At 40.3% G+C, this 24504-nt stretch overlaps 1 protein-coding gene across 1 annotated transcript in view; it reads left to right on the top strand.

Moving 5' to 3' along the window:
- LOC141111082 (uncharacterized) overlaps window positions 1-24504 on the top strand; it is a 37347-nt gene that overhangs the window by 7807 nt on the left and 5036 nt on the right. The window contains exons 2-5 of the mRNA XM_073603075.1: window positions 10863-11052; window positions 14999-15057; window positions 18751-18792; window positions 22330-22380. Coding sequence (XP_073459176.1) covers window positions 10863-11052; window positions 14999-15057; window positions 18751-18792; window positions 22330-22380 — 342 coding nt within the window. The remainder of the gene's footprint in view (window positions 1-10862; window positions 11053-14998; window positions 15058-18750; window positions 18793-22329; window positions 22381-24504) is intronic.

Raw genomic sequence — 24504 nt, 5'->3', positions numbered from 1 at the left:
TCGAAAGTTTTAAAAAAAAAACAAATCTTGGCGTTTTGAATGCTTTCAAGTGCAAAGAAGGGATTTGGGGTCTTATTGACTCCAGATCCCTCCATAAAGACTACCCGTCACATGCTTATTGCTGTCCCAGTGATGTTCCTTGTGACAGCAATAAAAATGATTTAAAAAAATATAAAGCAACAGTGTAAAAAAAGTATATAAAAATAAAATGAATAATTAAATAAAAAAAATTAAAGTGCCCCGCCTCCCACAGTAGCGCGCAAAAGCGAACGGATGCATCAGTTCCCCATGCACGCACACAAACAGCAATCATCCCATACATGTGAGGTATTGCTGCAAACATCGGATCATGTTCAGTAATTCTAGCACTAGAACTCCTCTGTAAATCTAAAGTGGTAACATAGGTGTGCGCAGTCTATTGCATTAGTTTGTGCACCCCAAAGCTCAAATACATATGCATGTGTATATGTACTGATAGTGTCAGTAGGGCAGTGGTCAGTGTCAGTAGTTGTATTTTTATTCTTTTAAAATTATTTTATTTAGTAACATTTTTTTTGGATGAAATATCAGTGGTCTAAACAGGGGGGAATATGCACCACACAAGGCCATTAGGGTATGCCCAGGCACACCTGGCACACCCTGTGCACACGCCTATGAGTGGTAACCTGTAAAGGCTTTTAAAGCATCGTCTACGGATAGTAAAACGTTGTTATAGACCTTCCATACACGTGGGATAGGGTGTTTCATTTTCTAATGGAAAAAAATAAACTGTAAAATTTTGGCAGACTTTGCTTACACCCCGAGTCTGAGTGATATAAAAGATGTATATGCTAAATTTCAAGAAGATTGGATAATATTTAGAGGTTGCACACTTTGATCTGTTTTGTAAAAGTAGGCAAAAAATAAGATTTTTCAATATTAATTACTTTTATTGGGAAAACTAGAAATCACAAACTTAAAATAATATTAAAACTATACACTAAGATTAATAGGTAATATGATAGGCAAAACATGTGTTATATTAATAAACTTTGAACGATGCAATCCCTTGTATTCTGTCACGTCATGGATCCCAAACAATTCAAAGAATGTCTTTGTTTTATTAGTACCGAAATGGCTCAGGTCTTTACCTCCAAAAACCGTGTTTTTACCCTCTAATCGTTTCACTTCCTTTTTCTTTGCAGGTTTGGTTTCTAATTTTTTAGTCATATTTTCCTTAACAGCCTGAGTAATACGTTCGTCCAAAAAAGCCAATCCTTCGTTTGTTTCTGACAGATACCAAAGGTGTCTCTTAGCAACTGTGAAAGCACATTTTTTGACGTCTGCATCTGGGGAGGGGAGTAAAGGCTGTAGCATATCCAAATCATTCTTTGGAGCCCATCCCCATCGACTTACAATTACCTCATGCCAAAAGCGAACATATATGAGGCTGACAAAATGTGCAACCCGTTTCATTCCTTCCAATTGTCGTTGAGGAATATTCAACTGTTTAGTGAAGAGGACAATTTTAAGTGCATATATTGCCTTTGCCATCCACCTTGCTTGATGCAGTGCCCCTGGGATCCTGAAACTGAAGTCATTTTTAGACCAACCTCCTAGGTACAAGAGTGAGAGTTGTAATAACTCTTTGTAGTCGTCTCTTGGGTGACTTCTGTCTTTTAGGACATTTTGGATGTAGTTAACCAATTTCACTCGTTGTTCTTCTAGAAAGCCGTGAATGGGACTTTCTTCATCCAGCATTGTTGTATATGACTTCTTATCAAGTGAAGCCCACAGACTTTGCTTTGATAAAAGTGATCAATGTGTGCAACCCCTAAATATTATCCAATCTTCTTGAAATTTGGCATATATCTTTTACATCACTGAGACTCAGGGCGTAAGCAAAGTCATATGAAAATCACATCTTTGGAAAAATGAAACAGCCTAGTGTGGGCGTATGGAATTCTAAGCGTGACATGTTTGGTATCTATTTACTTGCTGTGACATCATGTTTTAAATTTTGCAAAAAAAATGGGTTGTGTATTGTATTTTTTGCATTAAAACTTTAAAAAGTACATTTTTTACCAAAAATTTCATTTGAAAAACCACTGTGCAAATACCATGTGACATAAAAAATTTCAAAACCCACCAATTTTTTCTCTAGGGCCTCTGGTTTAAAAAAAATACAATGTTTTGGGGTTTTAAGTAATTTTCTATCACAAAAAACGTAAAATGTAAAAAAAAGTTCCAGAAAATGCCCAGTCTTCAAGTGGTTAAAGTGTATTAAAAGGCAAAATGTATTCTGTAGTTTTGGATAGCAGTTTGGACTCTGGTAAAATTCAACATTTTGGTTGTCACTAAGGTGTCCTTTTATGAAACTGAGATCAGCAGCGATCCCGAGTCTCACCGCTGATCTCAGCTCATAACCAGTTTATGAAACTGAGATAATCAGTGGAGAACATGTTCTCCGCTGATTATCTCAGCACAGTGAGAATTTGTAACTGACTTCACAGAAACGGCCAGTTTATGAAGGTGCGATCTCAGCACCTCACTGGCGATCTGTGACAGAATTCTCACTTTCTGATTCACCATTTCAGAAGTGGAGAATCAGAGTGAGAAGCCTGAAACTGGTGAAATTTATAGTGTATATATATATATAGATATATATATATATATCTATATGTATATAGATATATATATATATATATATATATCTATATATATATATATATATATATATATATATATAGATATATATATATATATATATATATATATGTGTATATATATATATATAGATATAGATATGTATATATCTATATCTATATATATAGATAGATAAATAGATATTTATTGATATATATAGACTATATCTATCTATAGATATATCTATATATAGATACATCTATTATATATATTTTTACATATATATATATATATATATATATATATATATATATATAGATATATGTATATATATTTTTTTAGATGTTCACGTCTCTGGCTGGGTTCACACTTGTGCGATGCGTGAACCAGCGTGATTCCTAAGTGGGTTTTCACATCGCACCTACATTGACATCTGCGCACCACTGCGGGTGTCAATGTAAAGTTAATGACACCCCCAGATCATTTCACAGATCGCAGTGCAAACTATGTAATGGTGCAGGAATCGGATCGCATGGGTGTTCACACCCATGCGATCCGATTCCAGTGCGGACCAAATAAAGGGTCCTGTACCATTTTGGTGCAAATGCAATATGATTTAGGGCCAGTTCCCACTGCTGCGGTGTCCGAGATCGGATGTGATTCGCACCGCACTGCAGTGCAAAATCACATCCGATCTCTGTGCAATGCGATTTCAGCCATACAGATAGTATTGCTAAATTTGCATTGCACTCGGACCAAACTCTTACAGGACCCTTTTTTTGGTCCACAGCAGAATCGGATCGCATGGGTGATTCGATTACTGTCCGAGTTTGCAGATCACACTGCGATATGCAAACTGATTTGGGGGTGTTAACTTTTAGGCCCAGTTCACACTTGTGCGATGCCGGACATCGCACAGGCATCGCATGTAATTCGCAGCACACTGCCATTCACATTACATGCGATGTCTGTGCGTTGCGATATCAGCTGTACAGGTAGTATGGCTGATATCGCACTGCATTCGGTGCAAACACGCACAGGACCCTTTTTTCTGTTCGGACCAGAATCGGATCGCATGTCTGGACTGTCAGTTCGCAGTGCAATATGCAAGCTGAACTGGGGGTGTCCTTAACAATGTATTGACACTCCCCAGCGATTCGCATATGGCAGTGTGAACTGACATGCGAGTCGGTGCGATGCGGGAACCCACAGTGGATTCGCAGTGTTCTCGCATTGCACCAGTTTATCAATTTTTATGTTTATCAATTATGAAATATATTTTATTTTAATTTATTAATAAATATTTATACTTGTATACTTTATTAAAATTATTTTTTTAATGATTATAAATGTATTTTGCATTTATATGAATGGTGTATAGCTGCATTACATATGTGCATTACATTCATTTACTATACACCATTCACATTTAAATAGGGACATGTATGATCTTTAAATATTGATAAAAACAATGTTTTTTTATAATTAGGTTAATGTATATTGTGTAGGGGGAATTTAACTTTATTATTTTATTAATATGTTGGGGAATAATGTGTGCTGATTTGTGTTACACTTTGTATTTTATGGTTCCTCATACTGTAATCCCGCTATATCACGCGAGTTTACAGTGAGAGGAGCCATTCTCAGGAGTTCCCGGCGTTTGTAGATCGCTCCTCAACTCAACATGAGAAGCGATCTACACACTTTCATAAACAGGCACTCAGAGGAGAGCGATCTCCTCTGAGAATGCCTGAGAACTGAAAAGCAGTATTTTACCGCACTTTCATAAAAGGACACCTAAAGCAGGATTGGAGGGTAAACCTTCCAATGGGGGTGCTTGTTCCAGTGACAACTGTCTAAGAAGAGGTTTACCTCACTTTACAGAGATTTCCTTTCACTTTCTGTTGCATCTATAGCACAGGAAGTGAAGGGGAATCACCCTATTTAAACACAGATAGCAAGAAATAAAGATCTGATGGGGTATTAACCATTCCATACTTTTTTCAAAATGAAAAATTTGTTTTAGATGTATTTTAAATTAAGGTGAATACATCGATGTTCATATCTTATAAAACCGAAATATATTCAGTATAGGTGCCTACATTTTTGATGCAGAAACTGCAACTCCAATCAGCACACACCCAAAAACGTTCTAATACTTTGTAATTTTTTTTATGCCAACACATTGGCTTTGACCTTGACACATAGCCTCGGAGGTAGGCAGGTGTAAACGGACACAAGTGAACTTACATCAGTCTACCCATAGAACCACATGAAACTGCCGATCAGGTCCACCTAAAAAACAGCAAGTGGAACTGAAGTGAAAGCCCATGTGAAAGGGCCCTAGCTAAGTGTTTCTTTTTTTATGCAAATTTGTTATTTGTTATTTTTGAATTCTAAGGGTATACAAACTAGATATGTGCGATTTGTTTTGTTCTAAAGGGAATTTCCAGCAAATTTTAACGTTATTTGGAAATTTGGATGTACCCAAATTCTGAATCACATTAGTAACTAATCCACCGAAATAACGAAACAAAAATTGTCCAAAATAACGAAATTTGATTAAAAATTGGAAACGAATATAAACTGTAAACATGTTGCAATTCTTAGATGTGAAAAATTCAGCAGCCAATTTGAATTTTCAGAATTCTGTTGAATTGTATTCAATTTGGTCGGAAAATTCTAATCAAATTTGAAAATGAATAAACAAAACAAAACTAAACAAATTCTGAAAATTTAATGAATTTAACTAAAGGACATTTTGAAAATCAACTAATCGCAATGAAATGGAACGAAACAAATGTTTTCGTTCTACACATGTCTAATATAAGCGGGTTACTCACTAGAACAGAGAATGTTACTTTGCACTGAGATTTTTCACTAAGCTTATTAAATAGAGTAAATTTGCACTGACTTCATTGATCCAATCATGTCCAAGCAAAAATTATTATTTTTTTTTTCTTTGTGAATGAATTGGTAATCTTTTGCAAATGGAATGTTCCCTTTGCATAGTATTTTTCAGCAAATATAGTAAATGGGGTGAAAAGAAGTAAAAAATGTATTTTGTCAGCCATAGCCAGTCATGTGCAAAGGAAAGTAAAAAAGGTTTTTTTGCTCAAACATGATTGAATGATTTATTGAAGTCAGCACAGCGTCACCTCATTCGCTAAGCTAAGTAGAAATTTTCTTTGTGACTGCTATGAGGCCAGAGGTAAAGGTTCCAGTAAGACATCCCTCAAACTGCTATCCTTTACAAAGCTGTTTGGGGAGATTGAATCCAGTCCAACCCTGTGCACTTTGCAAGTGCTGTTGCTCCAGAGCTTAGTAAATGAGGGAGAGTGCTGGTGACTTCTATCATCTGATCATGTGCAACAATGTTGTTTTTTGCTGATTTCTCTTTCAAGTGATTGGGTATTCTTTGTAAAGTGAAGCTCTGGAGCAGCTGCACTTGCACAACCTTGTACATCTTTCAGTTGCAGTGGCTATACACCCGGATAATGCATGCAGCTACAGGCATTATCCTGGTAGCTTTGTTTTCAGCAGGCGTTGCTCTTTCTTTTAAAAAAGCTATTCCTTCTGCCGCCTTCCCACCGGGGAACCCAGGATTGAAGCCAATAGAGGTCACAGAGGACCCCGATCATCTCCATGTTCTAAGAACATAGAGTACAGGCATACCCCACTTTTAAGTACGCAATGGGGTTTATTTACTAAAGCTGGAAAGTGCACAATCAGGCTCACTTCTGCATAGAAACCAATGAGCTTCCAGGTTTTATAACCAAAGTTTAATTGAACAAGCTGGGGTTAGAAGCCCATTTGTTTTTATGCAGAAGTGAGCCTTATTTTGCACTTTCCAGCTTTAGTAAATAAACCCCATTGTGTACTTAAAAGTGGGGTAGGCCTGTATTCGAGTATTTTGTCACTTCTGGTTTTGGTTTTATGTTTACTGGTTGGGTAAAGTAGCCAGTCAGACTGATCTGTGTCTGATCTGCTGCTTTGGGGGCCAGAGGAAACGTCTGGAGTCTAGTAGACCCCAGACCTGCCCATAAAGAGTACCTGCCACTGCCTATTGCTGTCACAAGGGATGTTTACATTCCTTTCATTCCAGTGACAGCAATGAAAGTGTTAAAAAAAAATTAAATTTAAAGAAACATTGTAAAAATTAAAAAATAAAATAACATATAAAAAAAAAAAAATCCAAAGCAACCCTGTCCCCCCATGCTCACGCGCAAAGGCGACTGCATACATAGGTCACACAGGATATTTCTACAACCAGTGAAGTGCAACATATATAAAAAACAATACTTTCAAAATGAAAAGTCCATATAACTATCAAATATGGAAAAAACTAAATATACAACACAATTTACAGTGTCCAACACCCAGTGCTCTGTGCTTCGCAGAAACTAATATGCAAATCTTCCTTGTAATGTGTTCATACACCACCAGAAGCAATGCCTGTTCACCTCATACAAATAGATAAATCACCCATCAAACACATCCGATTGATGTTACACTCTCCGAGTACGGGTACCTTCTATCCCCTGCTTCGCTCTGAGGGTTAGGTTCACCACTTCTCACGAACTCCACCGAATGTCACATATGTTACCGGTATTTGCACCACACATGTGAGGTATGTTATGAACAGTATAGCAAGAGCTAAAGTTCTAGCACCAGACCTCCTGTGTAACTCTAAGCTGGTAACCTGTAAAGGCTATTAAAGCGAGGCCTATGGAGACTTTTAGGTGCCATTGTTTGGTGCCATTTCATGGACGCATGCAATTTTAAAGCGCGACATGTTAGGTATCTATTTACTTGGCTTAACATCATCTTTTATATCTTACAACACAATTTTATATTTTTACAACACAATTGGATATTATATTGTTTTTTTTTTTTTTTTTGTGCATTAAACACTTAAAGCGGTTGAATGGCCGATAAAAAAAAAACCTGTAAGGAAAAGGCATAGTGAGCTAGTACGCATCGCGTACTAGCTCATTATGAAATACTTACCTTAAAACGAAGCCCCCGTACCGCCTCCCTGTTACCGCTGAGGGAGCTGACATGTTCTTCTGGGTTCGTAGCTTCGGGGATGTGAGTGGCCGGAGCCGCAATGACATAACTCCTGCACATGCATGGGAGTCCTCCGTTCTAGCAAGGAACTCTGATTTTCCGGCAGCATCCATCAGACCTTCAGAGCACATGCGCCGCTGACGTCAGCAACTGCATGCAAGGTGAATATTTCCTAAACTGTACAGGTTAAGGAAATATTCATTTTACCCACAGATAAGCCTTATTATAGGCTTACCTGTAGATAAAAACCACAAAGTGGGGTATACAACAGCTTTAAGGACCGTAAGATTTGCCCCCTTAATGAGCAGGCCATTTTTTGCGATACGGCACTGCGTCACTTTAACTGACAATTGTGCGGTCGTGCGGCGCTGTACCCAAGCAAAATTGATGTCCTTTTTTACCCCATAAATAGAGCTTTCTTTTGGTGCTATTTGATCACCTCTTTGGTTTTTATTGTTTGTGCTATAAACAAACAAAAATGACAACTTTGAAAAAAATAACAATATATCATCCATCGCTAGAGATCGCAGGCTTGACAGCTCTTATGTAGCTGAGGGCGGGGCCACCCATCACGTGACCCCGTCCCCCTCTAACAAGGGGAAACGCCGGGGTTTCCCAGTGACATGTACGGGTGACCCCGCCCCCTCTGATCAAACGCAGGATTCCCGTTGCATCAGAGGGGGGTGGGGTCATCTGTACACGTCACTGGGAAACCCTGGCGTTTCCCCTTGTCAGAGGGGGTCGGGGTCACGTGACAGGTGGCCCCGCCCTCAGCTACATAAGAGCTGTCAAGCTGGCGCCGCGTCATTGGCTGGGTGTCTCCGGTGGAGGCAGGATCCTGTGCGTGTTCCTCGCTGGAGTCGCTGGAGATCATCCATCGCTGGAGGTTGAGAATTGGATTACATCGCTGGGGTAGAAGCATGGATTTATTGGATTACATCGCTGGAATCTCTTTTTTATTTTTAATAAAGGACTTGTCCCAAGCCGTCTCCTATGTTTTTTTAACATTTTGACACTTTCTTTTTGTGAAATGGTAGGGGTACAATGTTAAAGGGGGCTTCCAGATTCCAATAAGCCCCCCACCCGCAGACCCCCACAACCACCGAGCAAGAGTTGTGGGGATGAGGCCCTTGTCCCCATCAAAATGGGGACATTCTCCCCATGTTGAGGGCATGTGGCCTGGTACGGTTCAGGAGAGGGGGGGCTCTCTCATCCCCTCTCTTTTCCTGCGGCCTGCCAGGTTGCATGCTCGGATAAGGGTCTGGTGTGGATTTTTGGGGGAACCCCATGCCATTTTTATTAAAATTTTGGCGCGGAGTTCCCCTTAAAATCCATACCAGACTGGTATGGATTTGTGGGGAGAACCCCACGCCATTTTTTTATTTAAATTTTGGCGCGGAGTTCCCCTTAATATCCATACCAGACCTGAAGGGGACCCCCACGCATTTTTTTTCTTTTATTTTTCAATGACTTTCAATTACTTTTATGTGTATTGTCGGGACCAACATTTCATTAATAGCCGGCACTAGTGCTAGCACTTTTAAATTACTTTTTTTTTTCTTTAGAAATGTCATTTTGCTCTCGGACTCTTATAAACACGGGAAACATGCGCTACTTTACAGGCATACTATAGACACCCCCCAAGTATGAAATTTAAAGGAATATTTCACTTTTATTGTTTCACTTTAAGCATTATTAAAATCACTGTTCCCGAAAAAACGGCCGTTTTTAAAACTTTTTTTTGCATTGATACATGTCCCCTGGGGCCGGACCCGGGTCCCCAAACACTTTTTGTGACAATAACTTGCATATTAACCTTTAAAATTAGCACTTTAGATTTCTCCCATAGACTTTTAAAGGGTGTTCCGCGGCTTTCCCCAAATTGTTCGCTGTTCGGCGAACGAGCGAACAGCCAATGTTCGAATCAAACTCATGTTCGACAGAAAGCCCATCCCTACTAACCATTAGGAACAGACGATTTCACTCTACTTCCCTGTCAGAACGAGGCTCTGTTTGTTTACATTGACAGATCCCTGTTCTGGCTCTCTGTGGAGCCGGTTCCCATTGAGCTAATCGATAGTGGCTGATATGCAGCCCTTGACTACTTGGCTTTAACCGCAACAGGTTTGTTTCAGATTTATATATAATAACAGCCCTCAAATTTTCCACTCGTCTACTTGCATTTTGCGAGTGGAAAATGAGGGCTTACGAGCGCGGGCTGCCTGGGAGAGGAGAGGCAGGGAGCCATTCTCCCAGCGATCGCCCCGGGGAAAGAGAGCGTGGAGGAAGAGGAAAGCCGCTGGATCACAGAGCGCGGATATAGCCCGCCGTAACAGCTTACATTACAATTGCCATCTGCTTGTGGTTACACACAGCCCCGCCTCCTGACCTGCGCCTGTGATAGACAGAATGCCGGTCCAATGCTGAGATTCATTCTGTCTATCACAGGCGCATGTCAGGAGGCGGGGTTGTGTGTAATCCCGAGCAGACAGCAATTCTAATGTAAGCTGTTACAGCTCGCTAAATCCGCGCTCTGTGATCCATCAGCTCTCCTCTTCCTCCACTCTCTCTTCCCCTGTGATGATCTGGCTACCCTCTCTCTTCCTCGACACAGGTCATGCTGCAATGGTGGGCACACGTCACTCTGCAATGATGGGCACTGGTCACGCTGCAATGGTGGTCACAGATCACGCTGCAATGATGGGCACAGGTGAGGCTGCAATGGTGGGCACACCTCACGCTGCAATGATGGGCACAGGTGAGGCTGCATTGGTGGGCACAGGTCACACTGCAATGATGGGCACAGGTCACGCTGCATTGATGGGAACTGACGAGGCTGCATTGATGGGCACTGAAGAGGGTGCATTGATGGGAACAGGTGAGCCTGCATTGATGGGCACTAATGAGGCTGAGCTGATGAGCACTGGTGACGCTGCATTGATGAGCACTGGTGAGGCTGCACTAATAGGCACTGATAAAGTTGTTGTTAATATTTATTTTTGTAACTTAATTCTGCATAAAACATTTAAGTGTCATTTCATGATATAATTTATGAGGGTGTGTTTAGGGGTGGAATTAGGGGCGGAGCAGGGTAGGGATTTGGTGGAACAACTGGTGGAGAGTAAGCTTTAAGGCCTATAATATATAATAATACTTTTTTTTTCTAGTTCATTTGGACGGCAGTGGTAACGTCACAGTGATCTTACAAGCATTATCCTCATCCAATTCTGTTGGAAATTGGTCTGGTAGCAATATTAGCTGCAATGGAAGCCCCTTGTTTCGAAACCCATTTCAGAATGGAAATCTATTGCAGGCACAATGGACGTCACCGGAAAATGTAACATCTGTTAACATAACGTGAGTAGTCATACTTTGATAAAAAAAAAATACCTCTATTAACTAAAAAAAAAATGATATTAAACCAAAAACCAAAATTGGAATATATTGCAGTTTACCAATCCTTAGATGTAGTGGCTACATTAGTTTTATTTATTTATTATTTTTTCCTTTATTTCGCCTGGTGATCCAGCCCAGTCACACACTTCCTATATTAGGGTGCCTCCACTCTGGATGGAGACACCTTTGGGCAGCAGCATTGTTTGTCTGAGGGGAGAGTGGTGTTAGACTATCAGAATTAGATGGACTTGACTAACAAATTGAACCTGAACTACAGCTAACATTTTATAAGCTGTTACAGCAAACAGTTTTTTTTTTCTTTTGGGATAAAGTTTTTAAATACGAAATTAATAAAAGCTGACCATTGTAAGCACTCCTGTCAGTGTTATATGGTTTGTCTAAACCCTCTAACTGCTACTTTGTCTGGACCGCTGGATCTGTTAAAGTATTTTAATTGAAAAATAACATACTTACTGGCTGGATCACCAGGTGAAAATAAGGGAAAAAAGACTAGAAAATAAAATGAATAAAGCCACCACATCCAAGATATGGTGAGCTACAATGTAGTCCATTTTTGGTTTTGGGTTTAAAATGTGCTTTAAACTTAAAATATATCCAAAGGTTTTTTTTTTTTGTTTGTTTGTTTTTTCTTTGAATAGAGTGGTAAGGGGTTAGAATCGTTGTTTTTATTGCTGTCTGTGTTCCTGTTAAGGTGATTGACTCTCAATCATTATTCTGATCATCAATGTCACCAGGAACAAATGTGAGGGTAATTCCAAAATTTGTAGCTGCCTCCAGAACAAAAATAAAGGGGAAATCATGCAATGGGGTAATTTTTTTCATGAACATAACAAAAACATTCTCCCTATGTCTAGCAATGTGTGAACAAGACTATACTTCCCTCGGTAGAAAGATAGCACTTTGGATATGCTGGCTTTTCAACATTGTTTATGTATGCAAGTTTGAGTGAGAAATGTTAAAAAAAGGAAATTCTGAGGAAACGCTATGTCCAATGCTATCTAAGTACAGTATGTACACTATATGGCCAACAGTTTTTTGGGCACCTGACCATTACACTTACCTGAGCTTGTTGAGGATACTGTTCTAAAATCATGGGCGTTAATATGGATTTGTCCCTGTTTGTGCTATAACAACCTCAACCCTTTGGGGAAGTGTCTGTAGGAAATTTTGCGCCTTCAGCTAAAGGACCATTAAAGTCAGGTTCGTCGGTGCAATAAAAAGACCTGGCTCACAATTGGCATTCTAATTCATGCCAAAGGTTTTCAGTAAAGGCAATGCAAGGGCTCTGTGCAATTCACACAAGTTTCTCCATACCAAAATCATGAGATCATGTCCTAATAAAACTTGCTTTGTACACAGGAGTACAGTCATGCTGGAAAAGAAAATGGACAACCCATCAAACCGTTGCCATAATGTTGGAAGCACACAACTGTTTAAAATTACTTTGTATGCTGTAGCAAAAACATTACCCTTCACTGCAAACACCTGAACCTGAAATGATTTGGAAGAGTGCATTCTGGTCATATAGCGGTTGATGTACTAAAGGCAAATAGGCTGTTAACTTTGCTTAGGAAGCTGCACTTTGGAAGGGCATTTTCCCCAGAGCTTGGTGAATGTAGTGAAATTCCACTTTGCAAAGAAGTCCACTTTGCCAATCATGAGCAAGAAAAAAAAATGTTTTTTGCTTGCACATGATTGGATGGTAGAAGTCAGCAGAGCTTCACTCCATTCATTAAAGGCTAAAGCAATTTTGGCTATACTTCTCCTGTAGATGCAGTTTGTGAAGTTCGTTGTGACCCGTGACTCCTGTGACCCATTTTAGCCCACTGGACTGCCTTCAGCCCTCTGCCGGCTGACATCACATAGCCAGTCCAGGCTCAGGAACGATCCCGACCTTACAGTTGGGATCCACCCAAATGCCTGGACCGACAACTGGCTTAGCCTCTCAGTGAGCTGTTGGAAGACTGAGCCAGCCCCTCCCACACCCTCCACAGCCCAGAGAACCAGTGAAGGCTAAGAACTGAGTGATCAGTGGTCTTTGATTGCTCAGTCTTAGAAGTATGGGAATATAGAACATAGAATCTGATTGATGCTGCATCCACCTAGGTGAGTATATGTATTTACCGTATTTATCGGCATATAACACGCACTTTTTTCCCCTGAAAATCAGGGAAAAATCGTGGGTGCGTGTTATAGGCCGATCCCCACCAATTTTGTTTGATCGGAGCGATCGCGGCAATTGCCGCGATCGCCGCCGACATACACAGCCGTGTGTAAATTCAAATATGGCGCCGAGACTGCAGGGACTTGGAGGAGCCGAGATACACATACCCGAGAGTCCTCGGCTTTTCTCGGCGCTGCTTTTCTCGGCGTCGCTTACAGTCCCGCCCAGTCCCGCCCTATAGGAGAAAAGCCGAGGACTCTCGGGTATGCGTATCTCGGCTCCGCCGAGTCCCTGCAGTCTCTGCGCCATATTTGAATTTACACACGGCTGTGTATGTCGGCAGGGATCGCGGCGATCCCGCAAGGCTGCACTGGAGCAAGGCTGCACTGGGGCAAGGCTGCACTGGGGCAAAGCTGCACTGACATGGCTGCACTGACAAGGCTGCACTGACATGGCTGCACTGGGGCAAAGCTGCACTGACAAGGCTGCAATGGACACTGGGGCAAGGCTGCACTGACAATTCTGCACTGCGGCAAAGCTGCACTGACAATTCTGCACTGGGGCAAAGCTGCACTGACAAGGCTGCAATAGACACTGGAGCAAGGCTGCACTGACACTGACAAGGCTGCAGATGGACACCGATAAGGCTGCATTGATGGGCATTTTAATGTAAGTTTTTCTTCCTTAAACTTCCCTCCTAAAAGATTTTTCCTTAAAATTCCCTCCTAAACTTGGGGTGCGTGTTATACGCCGATGCGTATTATACGCCGATAAATACGGTATTTATTTTCTGAAACCCAAACTTCTCTTTTAAGCTCTGTGGAAAATTCTCTTGAATAGTGCAACTTCCCTTGCAAAGTAAACAGCCTATTTTCTTTAGTAAATAAACTCCATAGTGTTGGTATGATGGTAAGGTTTCCACAAATTTTCCACAAACTTTTTGACCATATTGTGTACAAGGAACATATATGCATATCTATGCTGTATCAGCATAAGATGGCAGCAGGTGAGACTCTACTAATTTATCTAATCACTTAGGGGTTGATTTACTAAAGGGAACAAGACTCTTCTCCAGAGCTTAGTAAATTAGGTACATTTTCATTTTGCAAATAATACCCAATCACTTGCAAGAAAAAAAAAACTGCTTGCACATGATTGGATGATGGAAGTCAGCAGAGCTTCTGCTCATTTACTAAGCTCTGGAGCAACTGCTCTTGTAAAGTGCACAGTCGATTTACCTTTAGCAAATTAACCCCTTAGAGTCAATTTACACTATTCCGTAGATCTGTATGCACATTCTTTGGTTTGTTGATACCCAGTTATTTTCTATAGGTCCTTAAAGCTCAGTCACAGTCCACAAATATACATAACCCAACATATTTTTTGAATTTGCACCCCAACACAGTGCATGTAATTTCATGCATTGCATTGTGGTACATTGTTAAGCATCTTGACATGAGGTGAGGGGCTATTATAAATGAACAGAATGCCCCATCAAAATCCATATATACCACATGCTACCTGTGGTTATGTGTGAATTGGTGCTTATGGTTATGCCTATTCCAATAACTAAAATGATTGTTACTGGGCACTAGTACAGCCATCAACCTTGCAACCAAATAAACAGCTTAAATCAGAATTAACATACTGTATCTGGTATTTCTGTACTAACAACATTCCTATATAAATAAAACTAAACTATTTTTTATTTCTTATTTTTAGTGCTCACATACAAAATGCCAATGGTACTACTTTCATTGTTTCCATAACATTAAGTCCAGGTAAGTTCATGTATTACAGACGCTTTCCTACCTGTCCTCAGGCCCTACCAACAGTATATGTTTTTTGGATGTCTTCAAAAAAGCTAAAGGAAATATTTTTAATCCTTCTGTGTTATAGAAAGGTATTCCTCAGGCAGGTGGGTTTGAGAACCTATGGTCTGTGGTCATTTATTTTCACTTTAAGCATATGTGAGGGGAAGGGCTAAGTTATTTGTAGATTTAAAATGTAGTATAATAGTTGTGATTCTTTAAAAGTACACATTTCATTAAATGGGTAGCAAAACAATGGATTGCCTATGGACATTCTCTTCTAGGTATCTTTAAATATGCTTTAGGGAAATGTATTACGTGCATACCTAAGATGTTTCCGCTATAAAGGTGTATGCCTACATAATAATAAATAGTAATAAAAGTAATAAATTTCATAGAGGCTATGGTATGTTGATGTTGCTGTGCCTCAAATTTCCTAGCGTAAATCTGAGCTTTAATGGAATGCCATACTCAGTAGTAGAAATGTGCAAGAAAAAGAAGAATGGTCGGTTAAGTTTTGGCTCCAAAAGAAAGCGCTGGAGCTTTACATGTCATGATGGACTAGCAAATAAGTGGAGGAGACTTCAGAAGTGCACCTTGAAAGAATATTTCTCTTTATTTGCAAAAGTGGAAAAGCATAAGGCAATGTTTTGAGATCATATAGACTCCCTCTTTTGTGTTGATAATGTGCCTAACATTCAGCATTGAGTCATATATATGCAGGCTTGTTGGAAGAAAAATTAAGTACACACCAGAGAAATTTTTGACTTTTTCTAAATATTTGAACAGACAACCTTAGATCTTTATTCAAAAAGTGCCTACAGATAGAGGTGATATACTTAATTAGAACACATGAAAATGTGTCCTTCAATAATTTATTCAACAAATATATTAATATGTTTTGAATTGAACAGAACTGTAAAAATCATTGCATATTTGGTACATGCAGCCTGCCCATACACGATTCAATCCTTTGGCAGGTCTTAGTGTATCCAGGAGAATTCTAACCTTTTTTTGTTGAGGACAAATTAGGCCTTCATTTGGTGGAAAAGGTTGATGGATATCTCCTGTTTTTTATATTATTATGAAAATTGGCCAAAATAGTAAAAAAAAATGAAAAAAAAAAAAAAATATATATATATATATATTATTTATTTCAGGTACTTATATAGCGAAGCCAATTTACGCAGCGCTTTACATATATATTATACATTCACATCAGTCCCTATACCCTCAAGGAGCTTACAATCTAAGGTCCCTAACTCACATTCATACCTATACTAGGGGGCAATTTAGACAGATATATATATATATATATATATATATATATATATATATATATATATATATATATATGTATATTTTTATCTTTTCTTGCCATTACCATGACCCACCGACAAATAAATAAATACCCTTACTCCGGATGTTTGTGGCAATTCATATACATTATGTGTATTTTTCTAAACCTACCTAAAGACCTAAAATCGACACTGACCTTTGACCACAACCCTAACCTTTGACACTGACCCTGACATCCCACATGAACACAGGTGCATGTATATGTGGAGCCTCAGACGAAGACACACCTCGTGATGCCCACAGTCCAGCAGCATTAAATTTAGGCTGGGAACGCTAAAGTATAGGGCATAGTCACTCTTCTATTGGCTTGCACTAAACAGGCCAGCCTTGTCTTCTCACCTGCATTCATGACCCTGTTGCTATTTCACTGGTTTTCCTCTTCTGGACCACTTTAGTTAGGTCCTGGCCACTGCAGTTTTGGAGTTGATCTGGCCCAGTCACCATTACAATATGGCCCAAAGTAGCTCAAATCCTCATGCTTGCCCATTTTTTTCTGTTTTCAACACATCAGCTTCAGGAACAACATGTTCACTTGCTGCCTAATATAGCCCACCCACTTTCAGATGCCATTGTAACAGGATAATTATTTACTTATTTGCTTTACTTGTCAGTGGTCATAAAGTTATAGCTGATCAATGTATATTGTGAGTTAGCAATAGTTATCATGTGTAATGTTCCCTAGAGTGAATGCCCTGTTTAGGCACAGATACAAGCCAACTAATGTCTTGACCTATTTTATCCTCAGGCAGTAGGATAATGGCTATGGGGTTGATTTACTAAAGGCAAATCCACTCTGCACTATAAGTGCACTTGAAAGTGCACTGAAAGTGCTCTTGGAAGTGTAATCACTGTAGATCTGGAGGGAAGATCTGAAATGAGGGAAAGCTCTGCTGATTTTATCATCCAATCGTGTTGGAAAAATACTGTTTTTTATTTTCCTTGCATGTCTCCCTCAGATCTACAGCGACTGCATTTCCAAGTGCACTTGCAGTGCACTTGAAGTGCAAAGTGGATTTGTTTTTAGTAAATAAGCCCCAATGCGTCTTACCTGATATTAAATTGACTAAAGGGAGAAGTGTATTCCAAGAGTGGACTTAGAGGTCCCAAAATGTATACAACAGAATTCTGAATGGGATGTAAACCCCAAACCAGACATCTGCAGGGTCTCTGCTAGCCATTCTTATATATACATTCATACATAATATATATGTAGTGTTACCTCTTAGAGAGCCGCTGTATTTTGGGTCTCCCCTAAACAGCAAGGCGACATGCACTTTCCAACTCTCACATGAAGACAGAAATCAGTCTATGGGCTTGTTTTTTTTTTATTTATTGGGGGAAAACAACTTGGATGGGAAATAGGGATTATGGGATGTCCAACTTGACTTGATAGAACAACACAAGGACAACTTCCTTCACTATGTACACCACAACATTGGCAAACTCTGGACTGGAAACAGCAGTAAGAATTCCCCTTGTAGGAGCTCTGTGCTCCCTTAGTGGAATTTCGCAAAGTCACAAACTTGCGGGAGCTTTACGTCCCCTCTCTTGAAAATACCAGCCCACCTGTCTGCCTTGTAAAGTGTCCCAGGACAAGGAATTGGGTTTAGCTGTTGGCACTGTCCCTGGAAAGCTTGATGGGAATTGCATCCGACAGACTTCTCCCTTTTAGGCCCGGGGGGGGGGGGGGGGTGGATTGTAGAGGTACTCATGTTGTCCCTGGAATCCTGCTGCTGTGGACAAGACTGCTGTTCTGGGCTCCTGCTGTCCAAGTCTTCCCATGCTATCCAGTCCAGTGTCTGCTAGAAGAGACTGAAGGCTAGTGGAGATCCCTCTCTTCAGCTTTTCTCCTTCCTTAGCTGTCAGCCTGGAGGTAGAGACCCCTTAGCCCCAGGGTCCCCTCCCAGGCTCCACAACACAGCCTCAACACTCCATCTTCTACCCTACAATAACCCACCCTGGCCAGGCTCCACCATATTTATGGGCTGGTCCAACCACCCTGCCAGGCCTCCTGCCTAGGGATTGGTCAGACTCCCCAGAAATATGCAGATCATAGCCTCATCTCCTCTGCCCACTAGCTTCTAGAAACTTCCAGTAGCTTCTAGAACCAGGGGGAGGTACCAGACAATTGACCTGTAGAGCCCTCCAGCCTGACCTACAGTAACCCCAACCAATTACCAGACTCACACAGACTACTGTGTGTCAGAATACATTTTCTTCACAATAGACTGTACCCTAGAGGGTGCTACATATATTTATTTCGCTGTTTTTAAAATTGTGATCTAAACATTCTTTTTTCGTTAGATACCGTCAGTCCGACAGCGACTACAAATTATACAACTATTGGTAAGTTAAATTTAATGTCTAGTTATTCAGTTTTTCTGCATTCTGTTACACTATTTAAAAGCACACATTTTAGGTTTCTAATGTTCATTAAAAGGTCATATATGCTTTTGGCATCTCAGTTGCTCCTAGAGTTTGAAATTCTGGGGAGCTCCAAAATGTAAGCTTTGGCACTCCACAGTAAGAAGCATTAGCATATCAGCTTCTGACAATTAGGGAATTTGTATGCTTTATTTAGATCTTGCTATATGCAGTGGAGACAGTTATACAATAGTTCTATTCACTGATTTAAAAAAAAAAGTCACAGAAAAAGTATAAAAAGTGTATATATGTGTGTGTGTGTGTGTCCAATGATGGACACTGGAGTCAGCAAGGGACTGCTGAGCAGATATATTTGGTCCCTAATTATTACTATCATAATGGCACGTAATCCAAGTCATTAAATTGTGTGATAACATAATTATTTTTAAAAATCTGCTCATTTCCAGAGCACTTTGATTCACTGAATGTACCCTGGTCGATGCAATTCTAGTGTTCATTACAGGCAGTGACGGATCTTATTTTAATGGGCCTCAAAATCTCAGAGGCCCCTGTACACCTGCAAGAGCTGCATATATAATATTAATGGCATTGCACAGGAGAAAATAAATTGTTAATGGAAGTCTTTGGTGCCAAAATGGTGTACAATCCAATATCACCAACAGAGGCAAAAAAAGATAGACCCTCTAGTATGGATGTAAGCCAGACAACCTGCCATCATATAGTTGAGTTGCAGTCAAACATGAAGTACCTGGAGAAAGCCTGTAGAGACACTGGGAAAATACACAAACTTTGCACAGGCAGTGTTTCTGGTGGGCCCAATACTGCAAAGTCACCATGGCTCAGAAATTTGTAAAAAAAAAAAAAGTATTCTATTCAATACTATAGCAGAGAAAGAAAGGACCCAGCTAAATTCAATGTTGGTCTATCCAAGCTGCAGAGCTTACTATCAATTTTTAATATCATTGCTCCTTTAATAGAATTAAATGTTTGTGTTGTATTTTAATACATGTGTGACCATGATAGAAAAAAGGATGAGGAGAATTTCCCTATGGGGTTTTGTATTGCAGCAAATAAATCCAGAATAGTTAATAAAAAATGTTTATTACAAAAAATGGTATACCTAAGCACAACTGTCTGTCAAGACATGAGCTCTAAAACTAAGGCTGGATGGCATACAATGCATAAGTATATAGTGAGCATACAGATGGCATAATAACTGTAGAAAGTCATACAGAAAAACCCCAATGCATTTCAACCGTGTTATAGTAGAGGTCTTCTTCAGGGCAGAAGAATACGGACTTCTAAGAAATACAATATATAAATAAGTACATTGAAAACCAAACAATAAAATAAGTTGATTCCAAAAAAGCACAAAATAGCTTAAGAGGTTTATATTTACTACTGAAGGCTGTATGTCAAACCTTCCAGAAACCATGCCTAAGATTGTTGCTCGATGATCCAGACATGTGTGACCATGATAAAGACAGAGCCACTAATTTAATGGAAAACTGAACACCAGGAGAACAGTTAAAAAAAGTTGAATCCATAATCTGCAACAGTTTTACCTGCCAAAGGATTTCTGATTTTGTGTAGTCATTTTCTTGCTACAGCACCCTCCCATGAGCCCACATAACCCAGTCACCAATGCCTACTACCAATAACACAGATTGGTCAATAAAGCTGGTGGTAGATGGATCAAAATTCAGCTGGTTCAGCGAGGACTGGACATATTTAAACCCATCTATGGCCATTCCAATTCATGAGAAGTTGATCTAATGATCGACTTTTCAAAAATGGTCTTGTTGGAAAATTTTTGTTTAATCAGCACTACAGCCAATTGGCTGCAGTGCTTATAAGTGTATTCTGACAGCAGAGGCGTCCCCGCTGTCAGAATACAATACCTCCATTCACCTCCCTTGTGTGGATGGAGATATGTATTCAATTTTCTCATCCTTGTATGGCCAGTCTAAAGCTGGCCATAGACAGTGTGATTTTCTTTCCTGTGGAGGGAGAGCTGACAAGCTGGTTGTACCCAAGTTGATTGATCGATCAATTTGGGTACAATCAGCACGCCCATACATGGTTCGAATCTCAGCCAATCCCTGCTGAACCGGCCGAGATTCATCTATGGCTGTCTTTACTCTGGCTGAGACCACACCCCAACTTGTAGATTGGACAATGAAAAATCAGTAGCAGACTGATGTAGTCATCACTCTGCTATCTGGAGGTTTACTGTCAATACTTGTACTCCAGCACACCAGTAAGTTTGTAAATACATCCTATATTTTTGTACAACCATGTAGATGGTCATACGCTGACTAAAACAATAATAGATATGGTCATTGCTAATTTATACAATTGATCCATTGAGCCTGAATTCACATGTGCAATGTGAAATGCAGATCACTGCAAGGACACACTAAAATCAATTGTTTTCTGTGAGGTTAATTTACTAAAACTGGAGAGTGCAAAATCTGGTGCAGCTGTGCATGGTAGCCAATCAGCCTCTAACTTCAGCTTGTTCACTAAAACCTGGAAGCTGATTCCAGCGCTGCACCTAGGGTTGCCAACTTTTCTTCAAGTCAAACCTGAACATCTTAGCAGCACAGGGCCAATTTTTTTCCATAGTATACACTATAAAATTATAAAAGACCTGGCACACCTTTGGGTGTCCCAGGGAGAGTAGCTATGCATGCTGTGGCAAACAGTGGGTGTGGCCAAACTGCTCTTGTTGACACCCCCCCTCAGTGATTACAAACTTGCCCCCAGACAACCAACCACAGATCCCGGACAGAAACAGATTGCTGTGTGACTACAGTATCTAGGCTACTTGGGGAGCCACAGCCCAGTCTGAATAATGTGTCCGGGATTCAGACCGACTGAAACCCGGAGACCTTATTCAAAACCTGGACTGTCTGGGTGAATCTTGGACAGGTGGCAGCCCTAGCTGCACCAGATTTTGCCTTCTCCAGTTTTAGTAAATCAATCCCTGTGTGTCCCATTCACACTGCAATGCAGCCCAGACCAGATGTCCTGCATTTTATCACATTGCACTGTATAGGATCGCATGTTACTAAACAGCAGCACAGCTCATCGCTCTGTTGTACAATGACATGAATAAAGTGTACTTTTGTACACACCTTAAATAAAGTTCAGTGAAAAAAAATAGGGAACTGTGTGATGTGCTGAATCATGCACCACACCGCCCCCTACTGAAGCCAGAATAAACAGCTGGCGGAGAGAAATTCGCTGCGATTTATCTCTCAAGCAGCTGTCTGTTCTGAGTGAATTAGCTCCAAAACTTGAACAAGCAGTCCTAATTTTTTTATGTGCCATTTTTTAAAGTATGACTGTTGTTAGTTAACATATGTGGGGCTAGGAAGATTACAGATGTTTACATTATCAAAACTTTGCATCAGGATATGCAAGGAGTATATTAATATTGACTTTAAGCTACATGAGAAACATGAACATTTTTATATTATTTTATCATTTCAGCATCAAACAGCAGCAGCAGTACAACCCACAATTCTTCTTCTGCAATCACAGGTATATTTATAAAGAAAAAACTAAATAGGAAATTGTACATTTTAAATATTTAGAGTAGACCTGTGCTTTGCCACTGCAGTATCATTATCCCCAGTAGTATATATTCACTCCACTGCCACTCAGTTCAACCACTAGGAGCAAAGAAAATACCTATGACTTTCTAGGAGTATGTGACTTACTCTGGTTGGGCTTGCTGATTGGCCTAGTGCTGTCACAAGTTGATGGAAAGAAAAATAAGCTCCTTTCAAATGACTTAGAACTTATGCAGGACTTCCTATTCACACTCCAATTGGATAAAAGGAGAAAAGGGGGATCTAAATAAAGGTGAGTATGTGCTGCTGGGGAAGAGGCATTAAAACCCGCTACTTTGCACTGCATGGTCAAAGCATATGTTTGCTGTATGGTTTTGAGCTGCTGTATTTTTGTAATTTCCTGACATAGGAGAAACACAGGAAACAAAGAGATTACCGTTCCAGGTGATGATCCCACATTCACACCATCCTTGCTGGCCTAGATGAAGGGTGCTGGCTCAGCCTAGGCAATCAATGGAAGAAAAACAGGGTGGACGGCCGCACTCCAATATAACACCTTTATTCACATAAATCATGATCCATACACCAACAGAGGCACAGGTTACAGATACAATTAGCTAACCATGCCTCTGTTGGTGTATGGATCAAGATTGATATGAATAAAGGTGTTATATTGGAGTTTAGCTGTCCATCCTGTTTTTCTTCTATAGGAAGGACAGCTAATGGGGAAAAAAATGTATCCAAAACATTATTTTATATTATTATCTCATATTAACTTACACCTATATGATGAATATATTGTAGCTTATCATATATTGTAGCTTATCAGTCCTTGGGTGTGGTGGCTGCATTAGAGTCCTCATTGAGGCTTTTTTCCCCTTATTTTTACCTGGTGATCCTGCCAGTAACACACTTCAGGGTGACACTTAGGGTGACAACTTGCCCAAGCTGGGGGGTTGATTTACTAAAGGCAAGTAGACTGTGCACTTTACAAAGTGCAGTTGCCCTCTGCAAGTTTAGTTTCTCCAGAGCTTAGTAAATTAGGTATAGCTTCACTTTGCAAGGAATACCCAATCACGTGCAAGGAAAAAACAAAACAAAAAAAAATGCATTTTTGCTTGCACATGATTGGATTATGGGAGTCAGCAGAGCTTCTGCTCATTTACTAACCTCTGGAGCAACTGTACTTTGCAAAGTGCACAGTCTATTTGTCTTAAGTAAATCAACCCCTGTATGCTTGAGGAGCATTGGGGTTGACTTACTAAAACTGGAGATTGCAATATTTGGTGCAGCTCTGCATGGCAGCCAATAAGCTTCTAACTTCAGCTTGTTCAATTAATCTTTGACAAAAAAAAACTAGAAGCTGACTGGTTTCTATACAGAGCTGCACCAGATTTCATACTCTCCAGTTTTAGTAAATCAACCCTATTGACTCTTACACAGTTGCACCTCTGCAAGAACTTCCCGCCGACCGTACGCAGATATGCGTACTCGGCTTTCCGGGGTTATACCGGGATGATGCCTGCAGCTGCAGGCATCATCCCGGCACCGTTGTTTACAGCGGGCGATCGGCTACCCGTGTATAACAACCGATGCAGCTAAAAGCCACTCGGTTGTTATACCGGAGGAGCGGGAGGGGACATCCCCCCCCTCCCGCCGCCTCCCGCTGCTGTTACCGGGCCTCCCGTGCGATCGGGAGCCCCGGTGTCCATTCGGCTGCCTTCGGCGGCTGGGGGCGGGCTGGAACGAAGCTGTGAGTGGCTTCGTTCCAGCCTTCTCGTTGTAAACGCGGAAGCGACGTCATGATGTCACTTCCCGTTTACTCGGCTGCCAATGGCGCCGAATTTAAAAAAGTACACAGTATTCAGAATCGCCGTTTTTGGCGATCTGAATACTTTGAAGTGTAAAGGAGGGATGGGGGGTCTTTTAGACCCCCCATCCCTCCATAAAGAGTACCTGTCACCACCTATTACTGTCACAAGGGATGTTTACATTCCTTGTGACAGCAATAAAAGTAAAAAAAAAAAAAAAATTTTAAACACAATTTATAAAGTAAAAACATAAATAAAATAAATAAAAAAAAAAAAAAAAT

Source organism: Aquarana catesbeiana, linkage group LG10 (genome assembly GCF_042186555.1).
Source record: "Aquarana catesbeiana isolate 2022-GZ linkage group LG10, ASM4218655v1, whole genome shotgun sequence".
In the NCBI taxonomy this organism is placed as follows: Eukaryota; Metazoa; Chordata; class Amphibia; order Anura; family Ranidae; genus Aquarana; species Aquarana catesbeiana.
Note: the sequence above shows the minus strand (reverse complement) of the source record. Positions and strands in the feature narration are given on the sequence as shown.